The sequence below is a fragment of the Bufo gargarizans genome, chromosome 2, assembly GCF_014858855.1.
Source record: "Bufo gargarizans isolate SCDJY-AF-19 chromosome 2, ASM1485885v1, whole genome shotgun sequence".
NCBI classification, from domain to species: domain Eukaryota; kingdom Metazoa; phylum Chordata; class Amphibia; order Anura; family Bufonidae; genus Bufo; species Bufo gargarizans.
The window spans coordinates 567,218,011-567,245,104 of record NC_058081.1 but is presented as its reverse complement, the minus strand read 5'-3'; the positions used below and the strand labels follow the sequence as shown (position 1 = coordinate 567,245,104).

The 27,094-nt window shown below is 43.3% G+C and overlaps 1 protein-coding gene across 1 annotated transcript in view; it reads right to left on the bottom strand.

The window, feature by feature from the left end:
• Positions 1 to 842: 842 nt before the first annotated feature.
• Positions 843 to 27,094, bottom strand: part of LOC122928639 (nucleobindin-1-like) — a 31,192-nt gene continuing 4,940 nt past the window's right edge. Inside the window, exons 2-13 of the mRNA XM_044281678.1 lie at positions 21,831 to 21,948; positions 15,196 to 15,303; positions 14,609 to 14,741; positions 13,995 to 14,098; positions 12,374 to 12,559; positions 11,745 to 11,835; positions 10,621 to 10,679; positions 10,179 to 10,271; positions 9,017 to 9,106; positions 6,523 to 6,693; positions 5,255 to 5,366; positions 843 to 2,873 (exon numbers count right to left, since the gene is read on the bottom strand). Of these exons, the coding sequence (XP_044137613.1) occupies positions 2,731 to 2,873; positions 5,255 to 5,366; positions 6,523 to 6,693; positions 9,017 to 9,106; positions 10,179 to 10,271; positions 10,621 to 10,679; positions 11,745 to 11,835; positions 12,374 to 12,559; positions 13,995 to 14,098; positions 14,609 to 14,741; positions 15,196 to 15,303; positions 21,831 to 21,938 (1,398 nt within the window). The 5' untranslated portion in view covers positions 21,939 to 21,948 and the 3' untranslated portion in view covers positions 843 to 2,730. The remainder of the gene's footprint in view (positions 2,874 to 5,254; positions 5,367 to 6,522; positions 6,694 to 9,016; positions 9,107 to 10,178; positions 10,272 to 10,620; positions 10,680 to 11,744; positions 11,836 to 12,373; positions 12,560 to 13,994; positions 14,099 to 14,608; positions 14,742 to 15,195; positions 15,304 to 21,830; positions 21,949 to 27,094) is intronic.

The window sequence follows — 27,094 nt, the reverse complement described above, 5'->3', positions numbered from 1 at the left end:
AATTAACCCGAGATGAGTCCTGTACGTGAGATGAGTCAGGGACAGGACTCATCTCAGGTTAATTTGCATATGTAGTAAATCGTGTGTTTTTTTTTTTTTTTTTTTTTTTTACACAAACACACGATTTACTACATATGCAAATTAACCTGAGATGAGTCCTGTCCCTGACTCATGTCACGTACAGGACTCATCTCGGGTTAATTTGCATATGTATTAAAAAATTTTTTTTTTTTTTTTTTTAAACACAATAAAAAAAAAAACAGAGCTATGGGGACTGGGTATTGCGGATGTGCTAGCGGCCATCTAGCAACCCATGTCCTCAGCTCTATACACAAAATCCCGGTGACAGGTTCCCTTTAAAGCACATCTTGTTTGATTTCAAATCCATGGTGGTGGTGTATAGAGCCAAAAATGTTAGAATTGTGTCGATGTCCCTATATTTATGGACTTTACTGTAAATGCTCTTTCACCAGGCTGAGAAGATCCCTGATGTTCCTGAATAATAGTCTATAGAAGAGAATGAGGGGGCAACGACTGCAGTAGCAATGGTTTCTCTATCAGCCCGTGTAGTCAGGGCAATGCAAATGATTATCATCAGGCAGGTTTGTGGTGAAAGATTCCGCCACACATCTGATGATCCCACAGTAAAATCGGCATGATGTGGATATCGAAAGGGTGACGCGGTGAAAATCCACCATATTTCCACAACCAAAACACTCCATCCACATTGCACTGTAATATGGTGTAGACTTCCAACCTCACCGTTTGAGGGGACCTCTGTTGGGCTTATATCTACAATGCTAAAGTTTTGTTCATTTTAAAGACTGAAAAAAGCCAGCAGGTCTGCATCAGATTTTTTTTTTATTTCGTTACAGCTGGGTACATGGCAGCACCATCACAAACCGAAACAAAGGCGGTATAACAAACATCGGATGAGAGTCAGCTATTCGGAAAACTAGACCTGTGTATATTGAAAGGCCACTGGTGCTGGATAACCCTGTAATATCTTAGTAATAACCCTTGCTGCTTTTTAGGTCAAGGCCCATATCACATCCATGTTAATGTACTCAAAGAAGGGGGGGTGCAGCCAGGACAACCTTACTAAAAGAAGCCCTCCTGGCAATACAACCAATGGGAAGGGGCTCTGGCTGATAGTATTGTATTCTAAAGTATTATCACTTCCTTTGACGACGACAAGGAAACCATGTCTATACAGATTTATGTTTTACAGTTTTGTATAATACAGAAAAAAAACATATCCAAACACGTGTACCTGCATAAAACCCCTGCTGTGTAATGAGATGCAAGTCATTTACATAGGATAAACAGCAAAGACGCTTCAAGCATTATTTATATTTTATTGCCTGGAGGAAAAATTAAAAAAAACAAATTTTTTTTTAACCCCTTAGTGACGACTAATACGCCTGACATACACAAAGGGGGTTTTAGCTAAACAGCTGGCTTTAATCAATCATTACATGTACATAAAATTGTGCATTAAAAACTATAACTTGCCCTGCAAAAAATAAGACCTCATACAAGTACACTGATGAAACTAAAACAAAAGTTCTAGCTCTCGGAATGCAATTTTTTTTTAAAATGCGCGTGGTCACTAAGGGGTTAAAATTAAAGCTTAATGACGTACTCTGCACATCTCTCGGCTGCTATGACCCAGTGCCTGAAGAGTTACTGCTGGCACCGTACCTGGAGGTGATCATCTCAATTAAATTATCTTTATGACGTTCTATTGGGCCGATTTATCAATGTGGAGGAAGCAGGTCAGACGATAACACTTCATAAAGCAGCGCCTATAGTTGTAACCAAGGGACAGAGTGGATTTTAGAAATTAGAGAAAAAAAAAACAACAACAACACTCTGCCTCATAGTAGACATTTGTAAGCTGACTGCTCCCGGACCCTTTACTGACCGTACTATGTGGAACTAGCCCAGGTGCAGGCACGGACATCTGTAATTGGTGCCACATGTTCACACAGGGGATCTCTGACAAGGATTTGGATGCATTTTCCACTCAAAAGTTCACTTTAAAAACAATACTTAACGTAAGCGTCCCATTGACTTAATAACTGACGGACATTTTTTTGAGGACGAATTGTTGACAAGAACAAATCCAAATATGTGGAAGAAATCCGAGGGTCAGCCTCAAATTTCTGCCAATTACGCACAGTTTTTTTTTTCCAATTTCAAAATCCACTGTGTGAACATACCCCAAGATCTAACTCGTTCTTAATGGGTCCTGGTGCTCCATGGAGTACACTGAGGTGGTCCAACCCTAAGACACAGGTTAAAGAAAGTAGCACAATGACATATCTCGATACGGCGGGTTACTACATTTCCACTAGAGGAGATGCTGTATACGTTATATACTCCTGCTATGCAGAGACACAATGTGTCAACACCATACCAATATATATATAGATGCCAATTTCTACCGTGATGGACACAGAAAGGTGCTTCTATAGGGCAAGACCTACTAAACTTCCCACAGTCTTTTACTTTATCATTTTTGTTGTTGTTTCTTTGTAAGTTTGTTTTTTGAAAACAAGAAGCCCGATTCCCAATGTGAGAGATTTACCCAGCGCTCGATTGCACATCCCTTAACTTTGAAATTCAGGAGAACAGAGGGATACAGACTAGAGACGCCAAGATGGAGGTGACAGATCCTTGTTTCCCTGCCGCGTTCTCCTCCATTGGTTCTCCAACTTTCTACTGTTAGACTTGATGAACCTGGTGTTCCTGGGAAGGTGCTGAATCTTTCTTTTCTTCATGGGCCGCTTCTCCTGGAGGTGCTGGGTGAGCTTCTCCTGGTGGTCCTGGGTGGACATCTGATCCCTGGTGGGATTCCGCTTGTTTCTCTGTTGAAACAGATTGCATAATGATGACAAAATGGTGGCCGCAGAAAGAAGGCTGCCCATCTATCCGTTATGTGCCAGGTAGTGGGACTCCGATTGTAATAAAGCTGTATTCCCATCTTGTAAAGTTATGGCACATCATTATGATATGCCATCAACTTATAAACATGGGGTGTCACCTCTCAAATTCACACTGATCCTGAGAATAAAGGGGCTTTGGAACGTTTTCTCTGAAAAGCAGCTCTCGTGCTGTAGATTCCCTGTAAAGAGGTTGGCTGGACCCCACTGTGCATGGAAAGAATGTGAATCACTACTTCATTCTCAAGTTTGGTGGGGGGTGGCCAGTGCTTCTACATACAGTGTGCAAGCATGGCCGCCACTGATGGATTGCAGGGTGGTCGTAAACCCTGGATACAAGCAGTGCATAATATGATGGAAAAATGAATCCAGCCAGCAAAGAAGATAAAATGAACAATCACGATACATTAGTGCCTTGAATTAACTTTCTCTACATGATAAATGCCATTTGCTGAAGTGAGAGACAACCCCTTTAAGCGCATGAGCAGAAGACACTGTGCAGCATGGATTTAGTGGTTGTGCCCAGCTGCAAGAGGAAGAAACCAGTCAGAGGGGATTGCTCTGCAGAATGATCCTGTTTATGTAGTACAAAGCATCAGGTAAGGGGAAAATTCTTCCCAATGTAAGAAAAAAATGAATTTTGGGATCCATTTTGAGATACGACAGGAATGAAACCATACAAATTCAAGAATACATTTACCACTGAATAAAATGTGCAGCCTGACTTATATGTAGGCCGGGAGGCACTTAAATAGGGGGAGAAGGAATCAGCATCCCTCATTTACAAGGACTGTAGCAATGTAGCTGGATCAGGGTAAATTCACAGGTGGTCTAAGTGATTCTAGTCTAAGCTGGAGGAAGGGACTCTAAGCCATATATTCTGGCTGTGTCCCCTTATCCAAGAGTATTGGAAGGAGATCGGAGATCAGATTAATAACACTTGCAAAACCAATATAACCTTTTGTTTGGAATCTGTGCCATTATGGCTTCCACATACTTCTTGGACTCCCCTCTAACGCTGGGTTCAGACCTGAGCGTTCGCGAGCGCTCTGTATGCGCGATTGTACGGGCGTTTGCAATCGCGCATACAGAGACAAGCGAACGCCCATTGTCGCGCGTTCCCGCTGAAGTCTATGTACGGGAATGCGCGACAAGACGCCCCAAAGAAGCTCATGTACTTCTAGGGGCGTTGGGCGTTTTACAGCGCGATCGTACGCGCTGTAAAACGCTCAGGTGAGAACCATTCCCATAGGGAATCATTGGTTCTTGCCTGTTGAGCGTTTTACAGTGTGTAGGAACGCGCTGTAAAACGCTCAGGTCTGAACACAGCCTTAGGCTTCCTGCACATGAACGTGTGCGCCCCATAGTCAGTGCTGCGGGCCACAATGCACGAACACTGTCTGTGGGGCAGCCGCAGTGGATCGTGGACCCATTCACTTTAATAGGACCGCGATCCGGCCGTTCTGTAAAAAGTTAGGACATGTTCTATCTTTTTGCGGAACAGAAGTATGGGACTGCATCAGTGATGTTGAATGCACATGGAACGGTGCACGTGTATTGCGGATCCTCAATAAGGCAATGGGAAGCACACGTTCGTGTGCAGGAGGCCTAAAAAGGATCTTCCTACATATCTACTACAGGCTGCTTATTCCTCTGAAGTGGCCAAGTCAAGATCCCTCAGTTCAGACGTGGATAGAGAAAGTAGATATATGTAGGCTTGAAGAGCTAGCTGGGAACAGCGAACACATCTTATATTCCAAATGATGGTACCCTTGGAAAGTTACCAGTCTTCATAAGACTTGTGCCCCCCTTATATCTGTAATGCCATACTACTAGTCACAGTATGATTGAGCCATTGTTCTGTATTGAAGGACTTCGCCTTTTCTTCAGCAATGGACTTTCGTGTACTACAGCAGGGACTGCAGACAGGTGGAGTGGGTTTACACATCCACCTTTGCTACATTAATCTCTTACCTCCTCCACCCTAGCCACTATTTGACTTTATTTAAATTACTCCCCCCCCCTCGTTTGTTTGGTCGTTTCAGTTTCCTTCAGAACTACATTGCATGTTCATGTGATGCTAAATTGTACTTTGCTTTCCAATAAAAAAAGATTTATACAGAATTTACATGCAACAGATTTGTTGCCAACGTTTCTGCCACTGAAAATCAGCTCTATTCATCTGAATGGGGTTAACATGTAGCTGCTGCAGAAACAACCCCATCCAGATAAATGGAACCGGTTTTCAGGCTCTGAAATTTCTGTAACAAACCTTCCACGTACTGATCTCCCCTAAAGGTTCCCACCTAGTTCATGCGCTCCATCCGATTCTTGTGCCTGGAACTTCAGCTCCCCACCAGGACCAGCAGCAGGAACATCAAGCTGCTGGGATTTCTTCTGCTCCATCTGAACTACAGCCTTGAAAGAAAGAGCATATGTATTCATGTAGATAAGGGGGAAGCTTAACTGTACATGACGATAAGTACAACAGTCTGATCACCCTCCCGCCACAGTCTGCATAATTGCAGGCTTACATTTTCATAGCACTAAAAGTTGTTTTTTTTTTTAACATGTCCTACTAGGTAGGCAACGAAGATGACTGCATACAGCACAAAGGCACTAGTACAGGTCATAGGAGAGGATTACATTGCCTTTAGTCCAATGTCCCTCCTTTTAGGCTACTTTCACACTTGCGTTCAGAGCGGATCTGTCTGCATTAGATTGTAGAAAAAAATTCTAAGTGTGAAAGTAGCTTCAGAAGGATCCGTCCAGACTTTGACTTTCAATGTAATGGGGGACGGATCAGTTTGAAAATTGAGCCATATTGTGTCAAATTCAAACGGATCCGTCCCCATTGACTTACATTGTAAGTCTGGACGGATCCGTTTGCCTCCGCACAGACAGGCGGACACCCGAACGCTGCAAGCAGCATTCAGGTGTCCGCCTGCTGAGTGGAGGCTGAACGCTGCCAGACTGATGCACTCGGAGAGGATCCGCATCCACTCAGAATGCATTAGGGCTGGACAGATCCATTCGGGGCCGCTTGTGAGAGCCTTTAAAAGCGATTAGAATTTTTATATATTTTTTTGTTTTATAAAGACATTTTATTTTTATAGTTCCCAAAGGGAGCTATAACGAGCAATCATTTTACTGTATTTCTATGGAGCCAGGGACTCCACAGAAATTATTAAGCAGCAGCCTCCTGTCTCATAGGAGGACGTGCTGCTGCTAACACACTCCAGAAGTGCGCGCTTAAGGGTTTTTAGCATTCAGATGCTCGTGGTCTTTAAAGTCCCGACTGCCAACGCAAATAGCCGTATGGTGGTCGGGAAGGGGTTAATAAACCTACGCAGGTAGAAGTTACCATCACAGGTGATCTATTAGGGTATCCAGATGGCAGAGGCAACTCAAAATAGCAAATTTGCATACCGCACACATGAAAAAGGTCCCCTCCATTATTAGATAGGGGGCTTTTGGTGTGTGATGAACCACACACTTTGTCTTATATACTCTAATAAAAATAATGTTCTATCTGGTGATGGGTGCACATAAACACACCCACTTTAGTACTTACCTGCTGATATTCCTTCTTCTGAGCATCCAACTCTATCTGCCTCTGCTGGAGGACTTCATGCTCTTTACGTAGCTCCTCTGCGCGCTGATTTAAGGCAGCTTCCTGGGCAGTAAGTTCCTGCTCAAATCTGCGCAATTCCTCTTCTGTGTAAATCTGGGTTTCATCCACAGTCTGAAAACATAAAAAAGCATGGTCAGTCTTTTGCTATGTACTATTGGGTGGTGGAGGGATGCTCTAGTCTGGACCTTTGTCAAAAGGTTTCCATTTAAAAAATTAAGAAAAAATAATAACCAGGACTTATCACAGGAGCTTACAGATGGCATCACGAATATTATAGACTAAGGGTCTCTCTGCATGTAGCGAGCGCTCATCAGTCATGGGATAAGCAAGGGTCAGTGTAAACAAAAAAAAATGATTTTTATCACAAGAACCCTCTATAGAATCAAAATTACTCCACTGCGGTGCCTGGGTTGCACGAACTCCCCTGTTGGGAGCAAAGGAAATAGATCTGGCTGGTCTTCGCCATTTGTTTTCTTCTTCAAGCTACTTAGAGTGCTTTTTGGCATAAGGGAACAATAAAAAAAATTAAACAAAAATAAACCAAAAAACACCTATACTGCTTGTCATACGCAGTATGGCCCACATACTGTATGCCACAGCGCCTATGCGGTGGCGTACATAAGCATCCCTTCCTTTCCTCTTGGGTGAAGATGGTCATCTCATGCCACTCATCTTGAGATATCTCGAGCCAAGAGAAAAGGTAATGAAGGACACACATCTGGGTAAATTACCAAGGTATACCTTCAACAGGAGCAAAAAACACACTAGATGTGCACAGAGCTTTGGAAAATAGGGATTTCTGTAGTAATTTCTGAGAAAAGTGATCTCATAGGGAAAACCCCTTCAGCAGTGGAGAAAATAAGGAATGTACGCCTCTGCTCAGGTCTACTGCAGTCATTTTCAGCTTTCATTATCTATTTGTGTCCTCCCCACGTCTCAGTTCCCCTTTCTAGACAAGGAGACACATTACTACCTCCCACAGACTGCACATAGTTTTCACATTAAGAATGGTGCATGATCTTGAATATATGAAATGATAGTAATTTTCCTTCGCTACACACTAAAGCCTCTGCAAGGGATCTATTAAAGGGTTTGTCTCAGTTCATCAAATGGCATTTATCATGTAGAGAAAATTAATACAAGGCACCTACTAATATATTGTTATTATGCATATTGCTTCCTTTGCTGGCTGGATTCATTTTTCCATCACATTATACACTGCTTGTCTTCAGGGGTTAGGAGCCAGCAGGATGGTTGTGCTTTCACACTAGGGGTGGGCGATATAATTTTAAGCATGTGCGATATCGTTTTCTATATTTGGGGGAGGGGCTAGAACCCTTGTCATATTCACCCTATTAGATCTCTATTAGGGTGAATAGGACTTTACACTCTCCCTGCTGCCCTGTGCTTTGTGCACACAGCAGCAGGGAGCTGACCATGGGAGTCAGCCTCATGTGCCCCCCAGCCTCTCCCTCTGGTAACTCAACCCCCCCCCCCCCTTCCCTCCCCAGCATTAATCATTGGTGGCAGTGTGGCAGTGTGCCCCCCCCCACCCCCCCCCCATCATTGGAGGCAGTGGGCAGTGCACCCCCCCGGCAGCCATGACTTCAGTAGCGTGACTCCTGGCTGCCATGGTAACCGATTGGAGCCCCAGCATTACACTGCTGGGACTCCGATCGGAACTGCCGCTCCGTGATATCGTGGTCCGGCGATATGCACAAAATCCATATCGTGGCACAAATTTATATCGCATATCGCCCACCCCTATTTCACACTATAGGAAAAGTCACTGCCGCCTCTGGTTGCCAGGACCTTGAGAGTGCGCAGTGTAGAAAGTGATGAATACGGCCAGCAAAGGAGGCAATATGGACAATCACAATACATTAGTAAGTGCCTTGTATTAACTATCTACATAATAAATGTAATTTCCTGAAGTGAGACAACAACTTTAACAAAATACCATAAATGGAATTTACAGGTTTGTTCCGGTCATTTTATATGATCAACCTCGCTGGAAAAGGAGGTATTTTCGTCAAGGGCTTATATTAGGAGAGATGTTGATAGTCATCATTAGGATATGGACACCACTAGGATATGCCACCATTTTCTAACTGCTGTGGATTGCTAGAATGGATTTGCTATTTTGATCTGGCAATCCGTTGTAATTGCATATCCCAAGTAGGTGATTGGTGGGGGTCCATCTCACGTATATGTGATTGGTGAGGGTCCATCTGAAATATCAAAGGGCTCAGAGTATTTGCTGCTTCACCAGATACAGCACCGCTCACTTCTGTGGTGTCTGGTAGTGTAACTTAGCCCCAATCTTGTAATCAGTAGGGTTCTTATTGGTTGGACCCCCACAAAGGAACATGTCGGTCATATCCTAGGCATTTACCATCAATGTTTAAAAGGAGAATACAGACTTATTCCTCACCTCCCATCCACCAGCCTCATTATACTCCTTCCTATCTGTAGATTTCAAGAACTCTTCCAGCGTCACCAAGCGATCATGATTTGAGTCCACCTAAAAAAGAAGTCCGCTTTACAATCATGTCCACAAAGTACAGTTCTGGCAAAATGTACTTGATGCCACGTCATTTCACTTGGCTGAATTTGTGTCAAAGCAAGTCTAAACCAATAAATACTGTCCCTAGCGTCTCTAAAGCTGGCCATACACATTCAACGGTTGTCGGCCGAACAGTTGTCAGCTCTCTCTCGATTCCTCATACGTTTGGCTCGGTCTAACCTGTATGTGTATTTTATGGGGAGAAAGCCCCTGTCAGACACCTCTGGTGGTGGCTTATTTTCTCAGAGAACAAAAGGATGGGTGGAAATTGACACTTTCCCCGTCTTCCCTGACATCACCTGTAGTGGAAGAGTCGGAAGCTCCCACACACATTACTGTGTCAGCCGACCCTGCCATCTCAGTGTGTATGGCCTTTGTCAGATTACAGATGATTGCTGCAGAATACCCTGTGGTTAGCTTTTCCCTTCTATCAAAAATGCATTGTGTAAAGTGGGCAATCAGCAGAGAATATTTCATAAATTTTTCATGAGAAATCCTGAACACTACAGTTATTTTTTTACAATGAATTCACACCCCATGCAAATACACCCTTAAATAACAGCACTTCATACAAACAACTTTTTGTAAACTCTTCCCTGTTAAAGGTACGCTCAGTGAGCCGACCATCCTGGACTCCAAACTGAGACACTGGAGCAAGAGAGACTTGTGTGCCGCTCTATGGAACTGCCAACAGTACAGTGCGTGGCTATTTAGGTCAGTCCCATAGAGATTCATACGCAGGACATAGAACCCACTGATCTAACAGCAGTCCACAACTTCCTATAATTCCCTTTGTTTCCATTCCTCACCATTTTCAAGACAGTAGTTTTCTGTTGAAATAAATAAGAAATCCCGCTCTCAGCTGGAACGTGGATAAAACTGTACATAGTGTAGACAATGCTCTCTGAGCTCTACAGATCTGACTGCTGATCTACTACCATGCATCAGTATGCAGTCCACTGCCTGGACTGGGAAGGTATAATCGGGTCTCTAGCCCATCCCTTTATTGGCAGATTTCAATCCTCCTTACGTTATTCATGACATGCTCTCTCATACGCAGTCTCTCTTCCTCCATCTCCATCATGTCATCTTCTTCATTCTTCGGGTCATAGACTTTCTCCAGCTAAAAGCAGACATAAATTTGTCATAAATAAGTTATAATAGTCTAGTGAGGGAAACAGCAGGGGCCCATGGGGACACCTTCAAGGATCCGGGGCCCATGGGGACACTTTCAAGGATCACAGTCTACTTCCGCTCTGGACATGCTGGCTGTAGTCTACTATAACTGCTAATGCTAATAGTTTTGATTAGATTATAAAGGTCTACTTTTCCATCTCTCACACATAATGTCATCGTGGGCTATGTCTGCCATTGTAGGACATTCACATGCATGCCTCAAATGTGCAGATACACCTGAATACAGTTTAAAATTGTATTGTGGATTAATTATTTGTGGATTAACTTCAGTGTACCTCCTTTGTAAAGAGTGCTTCCAGCTCCTGCTCGTCCAGAACTCCATCGCTATTGGTATCTGGAAGACAGAAATCATAAGAATATGGAAGCCAACACTCTAAACATAGAAACATAGAATGTGTCGGCAGATAAGAACCATTTGACCCATCTAGTCTTCCCAATATACTGAATACTATGAATAGCCTCGGGCCCTATCTTATATGAAGGATGGCCTTATGCCTATCCCATGCATGCTTAAACTCCTCCACTGTATTTGCAGATACCACTTCTGCAGGAAGGCTATTCCATGCATCCACTACTCTCTGGTGAGGAAAGGGTCATAAATATATACACATAAAGACTATCGTGATCCGCATCCGATCTGCATTTTTTGCTGATCGCATGCGGACCTGTGCATTTCTATGTGGCCATCAAAAATGCAGACATGCTGCAAATTATAGAACATGTCCTATTCTTGTCCGTTTTGTAGACAAGAATAGGCATTTTTACATTGGGGCCCGCAGCCATATTTTGTGGATCCGTCAAACTGGATACAGTCATGTGAATGTAGCCTAATATCTTTCACTGTATTTTTGCCTGGGATGATAATGCGATGACTGTCAAAAAGTGTTCTCTACAGAAAAGGAAGTATCAGCCCTTTTAGGAGGCTCGGAGGCCAGTGTGAAAACTGCAAGGTTTAAGGATTTAAAGGGAACCCGTCACCGGGATTTTGGGTATAGAGCTGAGGACATGGGTTGCTAGATGCCCGCTAGCACATCCGCAATACGTGCTTTTATTGTGTACAAAACCGATTTGATACATATGCAAATTAACCTGAGATGAGTCCTGTACATGAGAGGAGTTAGTTTTTTTACACAATAAAAGCACACAGAGCTATGGGGACTGGGTATTGCGGATGTGCTAGCGGCCATCTAGCAACCCATGTCCTCAGCTCTGTAGACAAAATCCCGGTGACAGGATCCCTTTAAGGATTTTTAATACTGATAGCGACATGGAAAACTAGAAAGAAACATGACCAAAAATGTCCAATACATGATTTAAACAGTATGTCATTTTATGGAGATACATGGGGGGAAAAAAAAAAAAAAAAAAAAAAAAAAAAAAAAAGTATAAAGACATTTACCATGTAATTTGAAGAACGTTTTTGGGTTAAAGTCATTTGGATCCAGGCCATCAGTCTCCTCCCAGACTTCTTTGAGTTGATCTTTACTTCCCTAGTGATAAAGAGGGCCCAGATTATACACCATAAACAATGAGCCTCTATGGTATGGGGGTGCCTGCTACTTCTGACGATTAAGATCTCCAACTATGACAAGAGCTGGTCTTTTTATAGAACAAGATGGGTCACACCCATATTGTGCCAACAATGTCACTGGCATAAAAGAAGTGTTAGAGAATCTTAGATGTCTCTGGGAATGACTGCTGTCATGGCATTTTACATGACCTGCATGAGCTGGAGAGTTCAAAGTTAACCATCTGAACTTTAGGAGTTGTTCAGGTTTAAAACAGCTCCACCCTCGTCCATGAGCTATGTCTGGTACTGCAGCTCACTACCAGTTATATGAACAGGGCCGAGCTGTAATACCAGACAGTCCGCCTGGAGAGTGACCTTGTTTCTGATGAAAAAATAATAATATTTTTTTGTAAACCCAGACAACCCCTGAAAGTAAACTCTTCTGACGACTTATGAATTGCAAATACACAGGTCATATGTCTGGGTGGTTTAACAACCCAAAGCTAAAGTGTACTTACTGGTACGTTAACTTTAGGGTGTTCCTTGTGTTTTTTCTTCATCTCTTCATAGTGTGCTTCCTCTATGCTCCGTTTATCCTCATCCAGAGACTTAAGATATTCGCGTCTCTCGTGTTCTTTCAACATCTCGTAACGTTTAAATTCTTCATGCCGAGCGGCATCGTAATTCTCCAGATCCTTGGTGGCCTAAGAAGAATAAGTAGGGTTTGCATCACATTTTCTCTTCGCTGCCTGAAAACACTAAAAGATACCTCACTTTATTAGTGTAAAACTAGGCTCTCAGCCCTATGAAATAGGATATTAGGCACAAGGTAAAAAATAAATAAAAAAATAAATAAATAATAAAAATATAGATGACTGGGGCTGAATAGACAAAGTCCCAGTTGTCTAAATCCCACCTCACAGGGTTGTATTCACAATAGGCACAGGGGGAGCAGGTGGCGTGTACACCAAAGAAAGGGTCCTGGCATGCTCAGAACGAGCATTACCCATAAACAGGGTTAGTCAATACTAGCCTGGACACCGATACCAAGTACATAGACCAGCGGCCCGCCACACATGTGCCAGGAGATCCTGATAGGACAACTGGTCACACCAGCATGGCGTTTTAACACCGTTCATGACCTACACTGTCTCAAGCTTCGCTGCCTCGTACTCCACCGGCTACCTAACATATCACATGTACTGATAACAGCGCAACGTGTTTCTGCGCACAGATGACATGAGTGTTTCATCAGGAGCATAAGCTAGCAACTTTGTATAAGGTTTGGAGAAGGTTTCTGCACAAGAGGGTTGTGGCTTAACAGAACGGTACATGGCTTCGCACCAAAATTATGGCATAAAATTTTGTCTCAAAGTAAGGGCTCATGCACATGAACTTTTTTTTTGCGTTCAGTATACGGACCGTATTTTGATTCCGTATACGGTACCATTCATTTCAATGGGTCCGCAAAAGACCTGCAAAAATTATGACACATGTCCTATTCTTGTCCGTTTTGCGGACAATAGACATCTCTATAATGGGCCTCCTGTTCCGTTAATTGCGGAAGGCAAACGGGCGGCATCCGTTTTTTGCGGATCCGCAATTTGCAGACCGCAAAAAAACTGCACATGAGCGCTAAGCGAACTAATGTTTGGTATAGAGTAAGAGAAAAGCTTAAAGAGTTACGTTCTAATTGAGTCAGTACGTGGGGGCTCTCTGGTCAGAGTGATGGTCTGACTGAAGTTAGAGGACCTTTCAGCTGTTTTACTTATAGGAGCTAAATACATGTACTTGCAGGGTACCCCGGCTGATGCTGCCACCCAGTTGTTGTTTTTTTCTTAAATAATCGCCCGCACGCCCGCCTGAAGTTCTCGTGCTCTTTATGTAAATACTGAGCATCGGAACAGGGAGGAGGAGACGCCAGGGTTTCTCAACGGGCGTCTCCTTCTCCCTGGCTGTGCCACAATCAATCACATCAGAGAGTGTCACAGCCAGGGAGGAGACTGTTTGCCATGCTAAAATTGCAAATAAAGAGGAAAGTAAGGAACCAGGACTGGAGTGACTTTGACGTGTCCCTCTAATGATTTCGTAAACCTGCCCTATTATGTTTCAGGTCCAAACATCAAATATGTTACTTACAGACTGAATGAGCAGTTCCAAATCCCGGGCCTCAAATGTATGCTGGTTCTGAGGGTCCAAATGCTCAAACTGTTTCAGCAAAGCAAGGTGGTCAATCTGTATATCTAAGGAAGATACATCACACTGTTAGAACGAACTAGGGAAATCAGAATTGAATTACAGTTTTCCCACTTTCACATTTATGGTATATCCTGTGGATGTACCATAAGTGTGTAGAAATGTGGGGTGCCACTATAATATGCACCCAAAAAAAAAAAAAAAATGTTTGCTCTAAAGTAAAAAAATAAAATTAAAAAAATTTCAAGCTAATTCGTAATTAGTCTTGGTTCCAAACTTTCCTATAGTTTGGACTCTCCAACTCCAGATGTCTCCATGGTAACAGACTACAAAGTTTGTAGTCTGATTTTCCTCTACTTTTAGCAAACATACATTTGGTAGGTTACCAAGATTTAGGGGACAAAAAGGTAGACAACAAATGGTCTGTTACCACAGAGATATATAGATCTTAGGAGCTCTAGACAATAAAACGGTAGCAAATTTAAGTAAAAATTTAAGCAAAGTAAAACTATTTAGAAAGTTCACAATTCTTCTCATCCACTCTCTGCTTTACTCACTTTCCTCCATGGTTGCGTCCATCTTTGCCTTGATCAACATCCGCAGCCTGGAAACCTCCTGCCTCTTCAGCTCATCCAACTTGGTCCTGACATGGTGGCTCACAAAATCAAGTTCCTTACTGAGCTTACCACTCTGAACAAGGAGAAAAAACACACAGCACGTAACTATATATAAATATGTATACAACCAATGCATACCAATCCATGACTTTCTTCAGACTGATTCTGTTTGGCAAGAGATGAGCAGCACCAGGTGTCCCTGGCACAGCTGATCAGCAGAGATAAATGTATGTTTGCCAATCCAACATTTATCTGTAGATAATGGTATTAGGTGCAAGGTCACTGTGACACAAGACGTACACAGCTCCTTATCTAGAGCACAGGTAAGTAATATTTCAGGGGCTACTCCTCTCTTCACCACACTGATAAGGGACCATAAGAAGCCTATCTCCAGATAATTATGATGTTTCTATGTGGAAAAGATGGACTTCGCTCTTCCATGTAGCCAAAATCAACACTGAGAAAAGCAAACACATCATGAAAGGTAAGCTCTTTGCTAACTCCACCGCTCAGTTACTGGAGCTTACCTTGATGTCTTCTGCATTGGCGGCCTGAAGCTTCTCACGAAAATGGTTGTCCGTTTCCAGCACGTTAATAACCTCTCGCAGGTAACGATCATAGTACAGGCCAGTATCCTATGACAGAATTTATCAAAATGATCAGTGACACAAAGCTGATATATCTCTCCTTACTTGAGCCCCCTCCCAAAAAAACAAAAAAAAAAAACAAAAAAAAAAAACACAACCTTAAGAGAATGTGTGAGTAAAACAGGACTCCTAGATAAAGCAGAACAGAGGACAAGAGACCCACCATACAGCTGCCAGAACTTTGTTTGGTATTCAACCGAAAAGGACTTGGGGAGAAGTACTGGAAGCATTGCTGAGGACACCAGCTAAGATGTTTATTGGATAGAGCAACTGACAGCAGTAGTTCACCATACTCTTCTTAAAATGTCCTTTTCAGCTGGATGCCAGATACAGTATACAGTCCCACAAACTCTAGATCTTGAATCGCTCTTTAGACACCTACTAATTTAAAAGGGTTTTTAACGCTCCCGATATCGATTGGCCATTAATATGCGATTGTGATGGTCCGACACCCTGAACCCCCACCGCTTAGCTGTTCTCTGCAGCCTCTGGTGCTGGAACTGGCAGTGTGAATGGAACAGGAAGCACAGCTCCATTCAAAGTGTAGTGGCCAGGCTGGGTAACTGCAGCTTAGCTTCCAATTAATAGAATAGGAGCTTAGCCGCAGTAACCCAGCATGACCACTGCACTTAGACAGCGCTGTGCTTCCTGTTCCATTCACAGTGCCAGTTCCAGTGCTGGAGGCTGCAGGAAGCAACTGATCCAGGGGGGGCTGCAGGGTGTCAGACCCTCATTGACCTAACCTTTTTAGATTGTGGCCAGAGAGTCTTTTTTGCTTGCAAGCTCCCCCAACCCTCCAGCTGCTGATCGACAGAAGTAGTAAGAAGCGACACTGCTCGTCACACTAAAAGTGACAGGTGGACACGCCCCTTTCCCATTTCTCTTTTTTAATATACTGCTTTAGACTTGTTAAAGGGGTCATGCACCCCAAAACGCGTCTATAAATAAAACAGGATTAATATCACGCCTGGTTGTGACTCTACACCTTTTGTCGTCCACAAGCCTGCTTGACCTTTATGGTCCAGCTCTTCTACACAATATTAAGTAGAGACGGCAACTGGAACCCTCCGTCGGGCGATTTTTCTTTGCAAACTAACTAGCGAAATACCCGCTGACGTGGCCATTACCGAGTTTGTATCTGCGGGTCCATAGACACACAGTTACAAACTCAACAACGAGAAAAAACGTAATTAAAGGATAAGGGTATAACTCAACGTCGCCAACACTCGACTTGTTAATTTTGACAGCTTAAAAAAACCTTGTGTTGGATAACTCGCGCAATCCCCGATCCAGAGACGCAGAAAACAATAGGTATAGAGCAAAATGTAATTTTTCTGAAATTTGAAGCGTTGGGACATAGAGATAAGACCGCTGAGTAAATCGCAAAAGTGCGTCTACACAAAGACAATTGACGACTGACTTTACGACGTTACCTTTTGGCTATTAAACATGGCCACACAGTTTCAACACCCGTTTTCTTGTATTTTAGCAGGGCCATCAAATTCCGGAAAGAGTTTTTTGTGAAACGGTTGTTAATACAAGCTGATACGCTAATGTCGCACAAACCCGACAATATCATTTGGTTTTACTCGTGTTGGCAGAAATTGTACGACGAGCTCGCCCGTTTGTTTACAAATATCTGGTTTAGCGAGGGAATACCGCAAAATGTTACAGACTATGACCTATTCCAGCAGGACAAGGTAAATTTGGTGGCAGTCAATGATCTTATGGAGGCGTTTTGCGAAAAATCTTGAAATGCAAAACTCTTACCAAATATGTGCACTACAGAAATTTGAGCATCATGTATCTCGTTTAAAACGTTTTTTTTGTCAGGGTAAGAAAAGCCGGACCATAAATTTAAACACTAAATACATGGTCCCTTTTAAGAACACGCGTGATAAATTACAGGTTATTATGTTGGCTTGGCAAATGTACCCCGGTAAAACACGTTTCTTTTTAGAAGCTTTTAAAGACGCTACACACACACACACACACACACACACACACACACCTTACGGATATTTACTCGTAGATTTAAGATCTGACACGCCCGAGGAACTACGGTTAAGAACCGGTTTGTTTCCGCCAGATCTTCCGGCAGTTTGTGTGTGCAAAAAGAAGCTCTAAAAAGCGATACTTCTCATCTCGATGGTCATTCTTGGTAGCTTCGTCGCTCCTGCTAAAATGTCGAACAGGATCCGACGTAATTGGGATCTTTTAAAAGCCTTGGTCAAAACAAAACTTGATTTTGATAAAACTAATGATTTGATATCCGCTATTGGCGAGATCGCTCTCAATATACTTAAAAGGAAAGATACCTCTTAGAGAGCGATATAGATATAGATATGCAGCACAGTCAGAAGTTGTGCACTGGGTGCAAAAATCCATCACAGAGGCCGGCTTCTCCTCCAAGATATATATTCAACGAATGAAGAGGCAGCACTTCCAGCTTTTGGTGATAGGGTGACGACCCCAAACTTTATTCCCAGCAACGTTTCAGCCTTCTCAATGAGGCCTTTGTCAAGCTACAACAGTGCTATACTGTGGGGTCTATATACCCACAATTCATTACAAATTCAGTGCAATCAGTGAAACCACATGTTAACAATAAAATCACATGATCATCAGACGTCACATTATCACATGACTTTCTGTGTACATTCAATATGCATATCAAAAAAGTAAAACCTTCATAAAAACTTTGACATCAATCAATAGTGTAGATCATACATCCTAGACATTATTCAATTTATACAGAGCGATCCAATATACTGTGTCATTATCCCTTGTATCAAACATCCAATCAAACAAGTGTAGACATAAAAGTGCTCTATACACTAAGGGTTAAAATTACCAGTTCATAATGCAGCTGCATCTTATTAAACTTTAAAAACTCATGGATCTAACCGTCATGGATCAGCCAAGTGCGCCCACGTCAGCGTCTCCCCATCAGCCAAGCGCATGCGCCGCGCCATGCGTCCCTCGTCCACCTCCCCACGCAGCCGCGTCATCAAGCACGCACCCTGGAACGCGACGTCGCCCAGTGGATCGCATCGTGAGCGCAGCGGCGGCGGGGGGAGGGAAGGAGAAGACACATGACCGTACCGCACCACCGTGGCATCAAGGGGGCGTGTCAGTGGCCATGGTAACTCTGGCCTGGAACCTATATCCCAGATGGCACCTTTACGTATACGAAGTCTTAAGTGCATGGAGATGGGATGGGTCCCTCCCATTGTAACTGCACAGATGTCTTTGTCCTGGATGTGGATATTGACCTGGGGGGGGGGGGGGGGGCGACACTATTTCGGTTTTATACCGATGTTTTGGGGGGGGTCGCTATTCGTGGGTACACTAACACATCTGGATACAGGTTGGTTTGACTCTTGTGCGATGTGTGACTGCCTTGATGTCCCCTCTTTTGTTTTGTATTGTATTACACTGCGTTACCATGGCCACTGACACGCCCCCTTGATGCCACGGTGGTGCGGTCCGGTCATGTGTCTTCTCCTTCCCTCCCCCCGCCGCCGCTGCGCTCACGATGCGCTCCACTGGGCGACGTCGCGTTCCAGGGTGCGTGCGTGATGACGCGGCTGCGTGGGGAGGTGGATGAGGGACGCGTGGCGCGGCGCATGCGCTTGGCCGACAGGGAGACGCTGACGTGGGCGCACTTGGCTGATCCATGACGGTTAGATCCATGAGTTTTTAAAGTTTAATAAGATGCAGCTGCATTATTAACTGGTAATTTTAACCCTTAGTGTATAGAGCACTTTTATGTCTACACTTGTTTGATTGGATGTTTGATACAAGGGATAATGACACAGTATATTGGATCGCTCTGTATAAATTGAATAATGTTTAGGATGTATGATCTACACTATTGATTGATGTCAAAGTTTTTATGAAGGTTTTACTTTTTTGATATGCATATTGAATGTACACAGAAAGTCATGTGATAATGTGACGTCTGATGATCATGTGATTTTATTGTTAACATGTGGTTTCACTGATTGCACTGAATTTGTAATGAATTGTGGGTATATAGACCCCACAGTATAGCACTGTTGTAGCTTGACAAAGGCCTCATTGAGAAGGCTGAAACGTTGCTGGGAATAAAGTTTGGGGATATTATAATTATATATATATATATATATATATATATATATATATATATATATATATATATATATATATATATATATAATATATACACACACACACACACATACACACACACACAAAAAAATGGAGCAAGGCTATAAAGAAATTGAGTGATAAAAGCTGTCCCATTAAGGACAAGAAGCGCATTGTGAACCAGAGCAGCGGTTTTATAGGCTTTGCGATACCTTTATCACTAGCTTGATAGCTAATAGAGTTGGCGGCTCGTAATGGAGTATGCAGAGAAAATGCCTCGCGGGTGGGACTTTAAATAGATTGATAGGTAGTTAGTCTGTCTAGGAGTGTGTATAATTCGAGTCTTGTGTAGGCGGTTGTAAAACAGTCTATAAAAATGGGTTTAATCGCGTACGCCTTCGATTTTTATTAAACATAATTGTGTAAAGAAGCTAATTTCCCATGGTCTGGACTGTTGGGGGTTATGAACGCCTTGGGACATGCCCAAACACACCTTCAACATGCTCGGATATACCCGACGCGCTTCGCAAAACGGGGGACGTATTTCAGAAAATGAACGCCGTAATCAAAAATAGGAAGGCTGAATCGGTCTCTAGAAAGTTGGGTGCCGCGGCTTCTGTTCCTGCAGCAGCTGCTGCTCCTGTGCTAAGGAAGCCCGTGTCTAAGATGTTATCGGCACCCAGGAAAGTTGGGTGCCGCAATTAGCTATTGCTAATATTTATAATCGCTACGTATCTGCGTTAGCCGCGACAGTCAAATATTTTACTTAAATCACGTCAGCCTTCTATTTATTAAACAGTCGTATATAATTAAAAGCAAATTTCAAAGATCACAGGTCCACTAACAAAAGGGACTGCTGCCTTGCGGGACCTTCATTAACATCACAATGGGTGGGGTTGTGGGCGGAATATGGGGGTGTTTCGGTGCCAAAGGTCTTTTAGCTTTTAGGAAGATAGAAGGATCAATTAGCCGCTGCCAATATTTATAATAGCTTAGTAAGAGGTTAATACAAGCTTAATATAATTTTATTTTTAAACATATTAAACTTAATTAAAAATTACTGAGGTGTTGGCCTGCCTCGGTTATCTTGCAGGACCTTCGGTGACATCAAAGGTCCTATAGATATATAGTTAGACTGCTCAATTAGCTACCGTCAATATTTATAATAGCTTAATAAGAGGTTGATACAAGCTTAATATTTTATTTTAAAGATATTAAAACTTAATTGAATTACTGACATGTTACCAGATCTAACAGAATAAAGGGGATTTAAATGGGTGGTATTTAGGCGTGTGTGTTTTTTTTTTTTTTTTTTTAGGGGGGGGGGTGTGTGTGTTGTGAAATAAGTGGGTGGGGTTATGGGCGGGAAAGGGGCGTGTCCACCTGTCACTTTTAGTTTGACGAGCAGCGTCGCTTCTTACTACTGACAGATTGTATTCTACACACAGTAATAGGGTAAAGCCTGTTAACCTGCAACTGGAAGGTGAAGAGCCTGCACGTCCAGGACTGAATGTTGGACTCCTCGCTGGCAGTGCTCAGCAAAGATTAACATTTAAGTTCTCAAAATCTGCTGTGCTTTAATACATAAGGAACAGACATCTGAAACTAGCAGGTCTCAGAAGGGCAGTGTAACACACCTGACATCAAACAGGCTCTAGCCCTGTTCAAACACAAGGATGGATCCGCTTGTCCATAGGCCAGAATCACTCACAACTGAGGAACAAACAGATTTCCTGCCATGGAGAAATCTGGATCTGATGCAATTCCTTTTATCTGATGATGTGTCATCGCAGTAATCAGGTCCTGTAACTGGCATCTGACTAACTAAAGGGGTTGTCTCACTTGTAGAGAAAATTAATATAAGCCACTTACTAATATACTGTTTTTTGTCCATATTGCCTCCTTTGCTTGCTGGATTCATTTTTTTCATCACATTATACACTGCTCGTTTCCATGGTTCTAGACCACCCTGCAATCCATCAGTGGTGGTCGTGCTTGCACATAGGACAAAGCGCTGGCCTCTGGTGGGCAGGACCATGGCAGTGCACATAGGCTAGTTTCCTATAGTGTGCAAACACGGCCATCATTGAATGAACTGTGTATAACATGATGGAAAAATGAATCCAGCCAGCAAAGGAGGCAATATGGACAATCACAATACATTAGTAAGATCCTTGTATTAACTTCCTCTACATGATAAATACCATTTGCTGAAGTGAGACAACCCCTTTTAAGCTATTAATTACCAAGAAAAGTCAGCTCTAATATTTGATGAGGCTAGTAAACGACACGCAGCATCGTCTGAAGCGTACTGGTCTCCAAACCATTAGTCACATCTCTCCTCCTGCCGACAAGATGCCACACCCATTACAGAAGAGACTTACCGCAGGTTCTGCTGGAGGCTCCGTTTCTTTCTGCGGAGGGGCCCTGTCTATTGGTACTGCCAGGCTAATCCCCAGGAAAGACCATAGCAGAAGGAACTGGATCTTCATCCTCACTGTGCTGCAAAAGAAGAATAAAAACCCATTAATAGGAGGAAAAGAGAAACATAATACCTCATTACATGGGTTGCCCATGACTTGTCTCCATACCAAAAGGACTGTTAGCCACTTAGTTATTTACAGTGTTTCCAGCAGGAAAATATATATATATATATATATATATATATATATATATATATATATATATATATATATATATATATATACATACATATACACACACTTTTCATCTGTTTTTGCTTCCATCTATACCCCCACTTGGTGCTGCAGCCAATCATAGCGGCTGGTGGCAGGTTCTAGGATAAATCCGTCTCCTTCCCACTCTGGCAGCTGACAATATAGTCCCTGCTTTCTTAGCCTTCTCATTTATGCTGCCATTCTACTGCTGAGGCTCTGCTCCTTCCCTGACAAGCAGGGCAAAAAGCTATTTCTATTGGTCACTCTGCAGTAAAAGGAGGGTCCCCAGGCAGACACCTGACTGGGGAGGGGCAACTGACTGTGCATCCACCATCACTCAGCTCAGTAGATGGACGTGCACATTGCTATTCACTTAGAACACCAGGTGGCATCATACTATGTAAGTAAATAAAACGTCGCTGGAACAATTGTTAAGGGTACTTTCACACTTGCGTCTCTGGATTCCGGCAGGCAGTTCCGTCACCAGAACTGCCTGCCGGATCTGGCAATCTGTATGCAAACGGAAACCATTTGTAGACGGATCCGTGTGCTTCTCACAACTGCATTGCAATACCGGATCAGTCTCTCTGGTGTCATCCGGAAAAACGGATCCGGCATTTATTTATTTTTCCATTTTTAAAAAGGTCTGCACGTGCGCAGACCAGACCCATCAAGGCCGTCTATTTTAATCCCAATCCCGGGGCTGGCACTAATACAATCCAATGGAAAAAAAATGCCGGATCCGGAATTCCGGCAAGTGTTCAGGATTTTTGGCCGGAGAGGGAAAAAAAAAACAAAAAAAAAAAAAACGCATGCTGCGTTTTTTTTCTCCGTCCAGACTCCAAAAATCGTAAAAGGACTGAACTGAAGACATCTGAGGATGGAACTCAATACCGGAAAACCTTGACGCAAGTGTGAAAGTACCCTAACATCATTCATAATATATGACCTATACAATCATTATGACATGTAGTGGTGGGAAGACCCCTTTAATGGCCTCATCTTGAAGGGATTTTTTTTTTCTTAAACACTCCAGACAAAACTGACAAACTGTGGGAGACTTATCCAAACTGGTATGAAGCAAAAACAGAGAAGTTGTCCACTTTTACATTATAATCTATTCACTGGAGCAAATAGCTTAAAATTCATGGCACTGGCTAGAGGTGGCCATTCACATGAGATGTTGGTTGATTGTTGAACAATCACTCGGAGCGTTCCTTTCACAGACACGGCCATACTCCCGTTATTCCATGTCATCCCTTCTTCAAGCTGCCCATACAAGTTCAATGAAACCAGGTGATGGACTAAAGCAGGGCTTGACAAATTTCCTTGGAATCTAGGAGCCAGCTAAAAAAAGTTAGGAGCGTTTTATTTTTATTTTTTTAACCTTATTTTCAGCGACAAAAATAACACCTCTTAAATTAACATATAAAGAAGTCTAGAACCAAAAAACATGGGCATTGTTTATTATCAGTGCGCTCTGACGTCACTGTGTGCATAATCCTTGCGCTCTGACGTCACTGTGTGCATAATCCCTGCGCTGCAGCTGACAGAACCGAGATCCATTCCCCAGGATGTTTGGTCCGGGCTCATCATACATCTCATAGAACTGCAGCTATGAAATCCACAGCGTATTGCAGTAAATACCAGCAAAATAAATAAGATTTTACCAAAAATCCTCACACTTCATAAAATCCACACGGAAATGAACGTACTGTGCACATTTCAAATCCACACCGTAGTAATATACGATTTCACCATATGTAACTGATCGTGGCTGAATTCCACACGCTACATGTAGAGTTTGATAAAAATCCACAACAGGTAATCCTCTGTGGAAAATATTTCCATTGGAATTACCCTAGGAATACTAAGGGGCTTCCAGCTCTCTCATGGATTGTCACCAAGCTTTCCTGGTCCTGAGGAGAACATATCTCAGTACGGGAACATAGAGAAGTTATCAGATGATTTAGCCATTCAGGAGTCTTATGGCAGCTCCTAGGAGACCTGTGTGGTATACAGCCTGTCACCCAGCTTTCCTGGAGGAGAATATATCTCAGTACGGGAACATATAGAGAAGTCAGATGATTTGGCCATTTAGTAGTCTTATTTCTCATAGGAGCTGCAACCCGGCTTTCCAAGACTCCTGAATGGGTAAATCATATCCTAACGTATCTAAATGTTCCTATACTGAGATATATTCTCCTCAGGAGACCAGGAAAGCTGGGTGACAGACAGCCTGTATACCACACAGCTCTCCTAGGAGCTGCCATCCGGCTTTCTGTGTGGTATACAGGCTGTCACCCAGCTTTCCTAGAAAGGGACAGAACTAAGAAATGGCCGAATGGTAACTGCAGGGATGGAGCATGGTGCAGGAATGGCTACCAGTTGTGGCTAGCAGGAGCTCCGGCCTAATGACGGCAGCAGGTATGCAGCTCCCCGCCGGGTTCATGGCCGTAGCAGGCAGACATTACAAACTTTGAGACTGGCGGATAAGTGCAGAGAGCATCATTTACTGCCGCAGAGCCGGCAGTGCAGGGGCCTGGCAGTACTTGGTGCCCTGGGATGTTGCGCTGCCCGATCATGTCCCCTGCTGTATACAGCAGGGAAAATGATGATGGGCTGATTGTCTTACCTCCACTTGTCAGCGAGTGCAGCGCCACTACCTGTGCTCCCGCTCTGCCTGCCCTGCACTAACGCCTCTCCCCCCGCTGAGGCTCTCTCACCGGGACACAGGCTCTGATGTCTGCCTGACAGTTATCACATAAGTACCAGCCGGGCTCCAGTAAAGGCTTCGCCATTTTCAACTGCCCTGGAGATGACGCACAGTGACATCAGCACGCTGCGACCGATACACAGCAAGAGAGAGTGGCCAAACCACGATGGAGCCGAAAGCTGAGGGCAGGGTGGCAGTCCGAGCCTGGACGCAAGTATATAAAAAAAAATAATAATAATTTTTTTTTTATCACGTTTTATTTTGCTCGTGGATGCACCTGGATGCTGGGCCTATCTTCAAGCAGGGGCAAATACCCATGCGCCAGGACAAAATTCCTGGTTGCCATGGCGACCTGGGATTTGTCGAGCCCTGGACTTAAAGGAAACATGTCACTGGGATTTTGTGTATAGAGCTGAGGACATGTGCTGCTAGATCGCCGCCAGAACATCCGCAATACCCAGACCCCATAGCTCTGTGTGCTTTTATTGTGTAATAAAAACGATTTTATACATATGCAAATTACCCTGAGATGAGTCCTGTCCCTGACTCATCTTCCGTACAGGACTCATCTCAGGTTAATTTGCATATGTATCAAATCGGTTTTTTTACGCAATAAAAGCACACAGAGCTATGGGGACTGGGTATTGCGGATGTGCTAGCGGCCATCTAGCACCCCATGTCTTCAGCTCTATACACAAAATCCAGGTGACAGGTTCCCTTTAAGATCCTTCTGGGAATGTTCAAAGTAAAATCTTTCATTCATGAACAATCTTTCTCTGAAAGAAAGATCTTTCATACGATAATGGTCCTTCATCTGTCGGCTAAAACGATTGTTCATTGTTAAAATGTCAACTGGTGAACATTCGTTTGGGGTGAAATTGTCTAGTTTGAGCTACTTTAGATGATGTCACCTTAACAGAAGAAGTATGTGAACACCCTCCCAAATACATTCAAAAGATATAATACAGTACCTAATCTAATCTAGGGGGGAGTCCTGGGTCATTCCATTTACAACACAGTTTTTTTTAGAGAAGGTCCCATATCAATATGTATGGTGGTGGTCTCCAACCTATGGTTCGCCAGCAAAACTTCAAATCCCATTATTCTCACAGTAGCTGAGGAAGGGGGCAAAGTCTGGAGACCACTGATCAAGAGGGCAAGCAGAGAGTTTCTTGAAAAGCAGGGTTTGCTGCTCAGTGGTCATACTTATAGCCACAGATAACCGGCTCTCATTGAAGAGACTCAGTGGTGTATGGAGACTTAATTTCAGGCAATGCACTATGGGAAAGAAGTATGCAAATCAGAGATGCCTGTTAAATGAAGAGTGTTGGTCCTTAGCCTTCACCCCAGGTTTCTTTGTGACCTGCTGGAACATTGTGAGACATATTATGAAGGGTACAATGTGTGCTGCATGTAGAAGAACATGAGCAGATGTGTAACGCTAGTTGTGTAGACAAGTCCTGCCACGTGTCCGGTTGTACTTTGGTTTCATCATGTTCTGAAGGCAGAATATATGAGTCATAAGATATAAACAAACAGACTATTTCATTGTGGTAGCTATGGACTCTATGGCTTCTATGAATCTGTACATCAATCTCTCAGAAAACCAAGCAGAAATTAAAGGGGTTGTCCCTGCGCAGTAAGTCCGCTTCAGATGACGATTGCACATATACCGATGGGGGAATGAATTGCGCAGGAACAGTATTACAGGTCCAGACAAGAAGATACTGATGATGCCTCGCCCTTTCAATCAAGGGAGGTGGGCACTGCTGCGGTGGGAATGCTGAGGTGCACCGAGTACCTAGGACCCACCACTCAGTATATTTAGGGCAGACCCACACCAGCGACCTGAATGCGAGGAACTCGCAGCTTGTCAGTGACAGGCCCCATACTGGCCTCAATTCCTCTGACATGATCGCACAGCATTAAGCTACATGCACACGACCGTATGCGTTTTGCGGTCCACAAAAAAAAAAAAAAAAAAATAGATGACATCCGTATGCCATCTGTTTTTTTTTGCGGATCCATTGTAACAATGCCTAAAAACGGACAAGAATAGGAGATATTCTATTTTTTTTGCGGGGCTACGGAACGGACATACTGATGCGGACAGCACGCGGTGTGCTGTCCGCATTTTCTACAGACCCATTGAAAATAAAAAAATAAAAAATGGACACGGAAACAAACAACGTTCGTGTGCAAGTAGCCTTTTACTGATTTCTAATGCTGTGTGACCCGGAGAGTCCTGGAATCT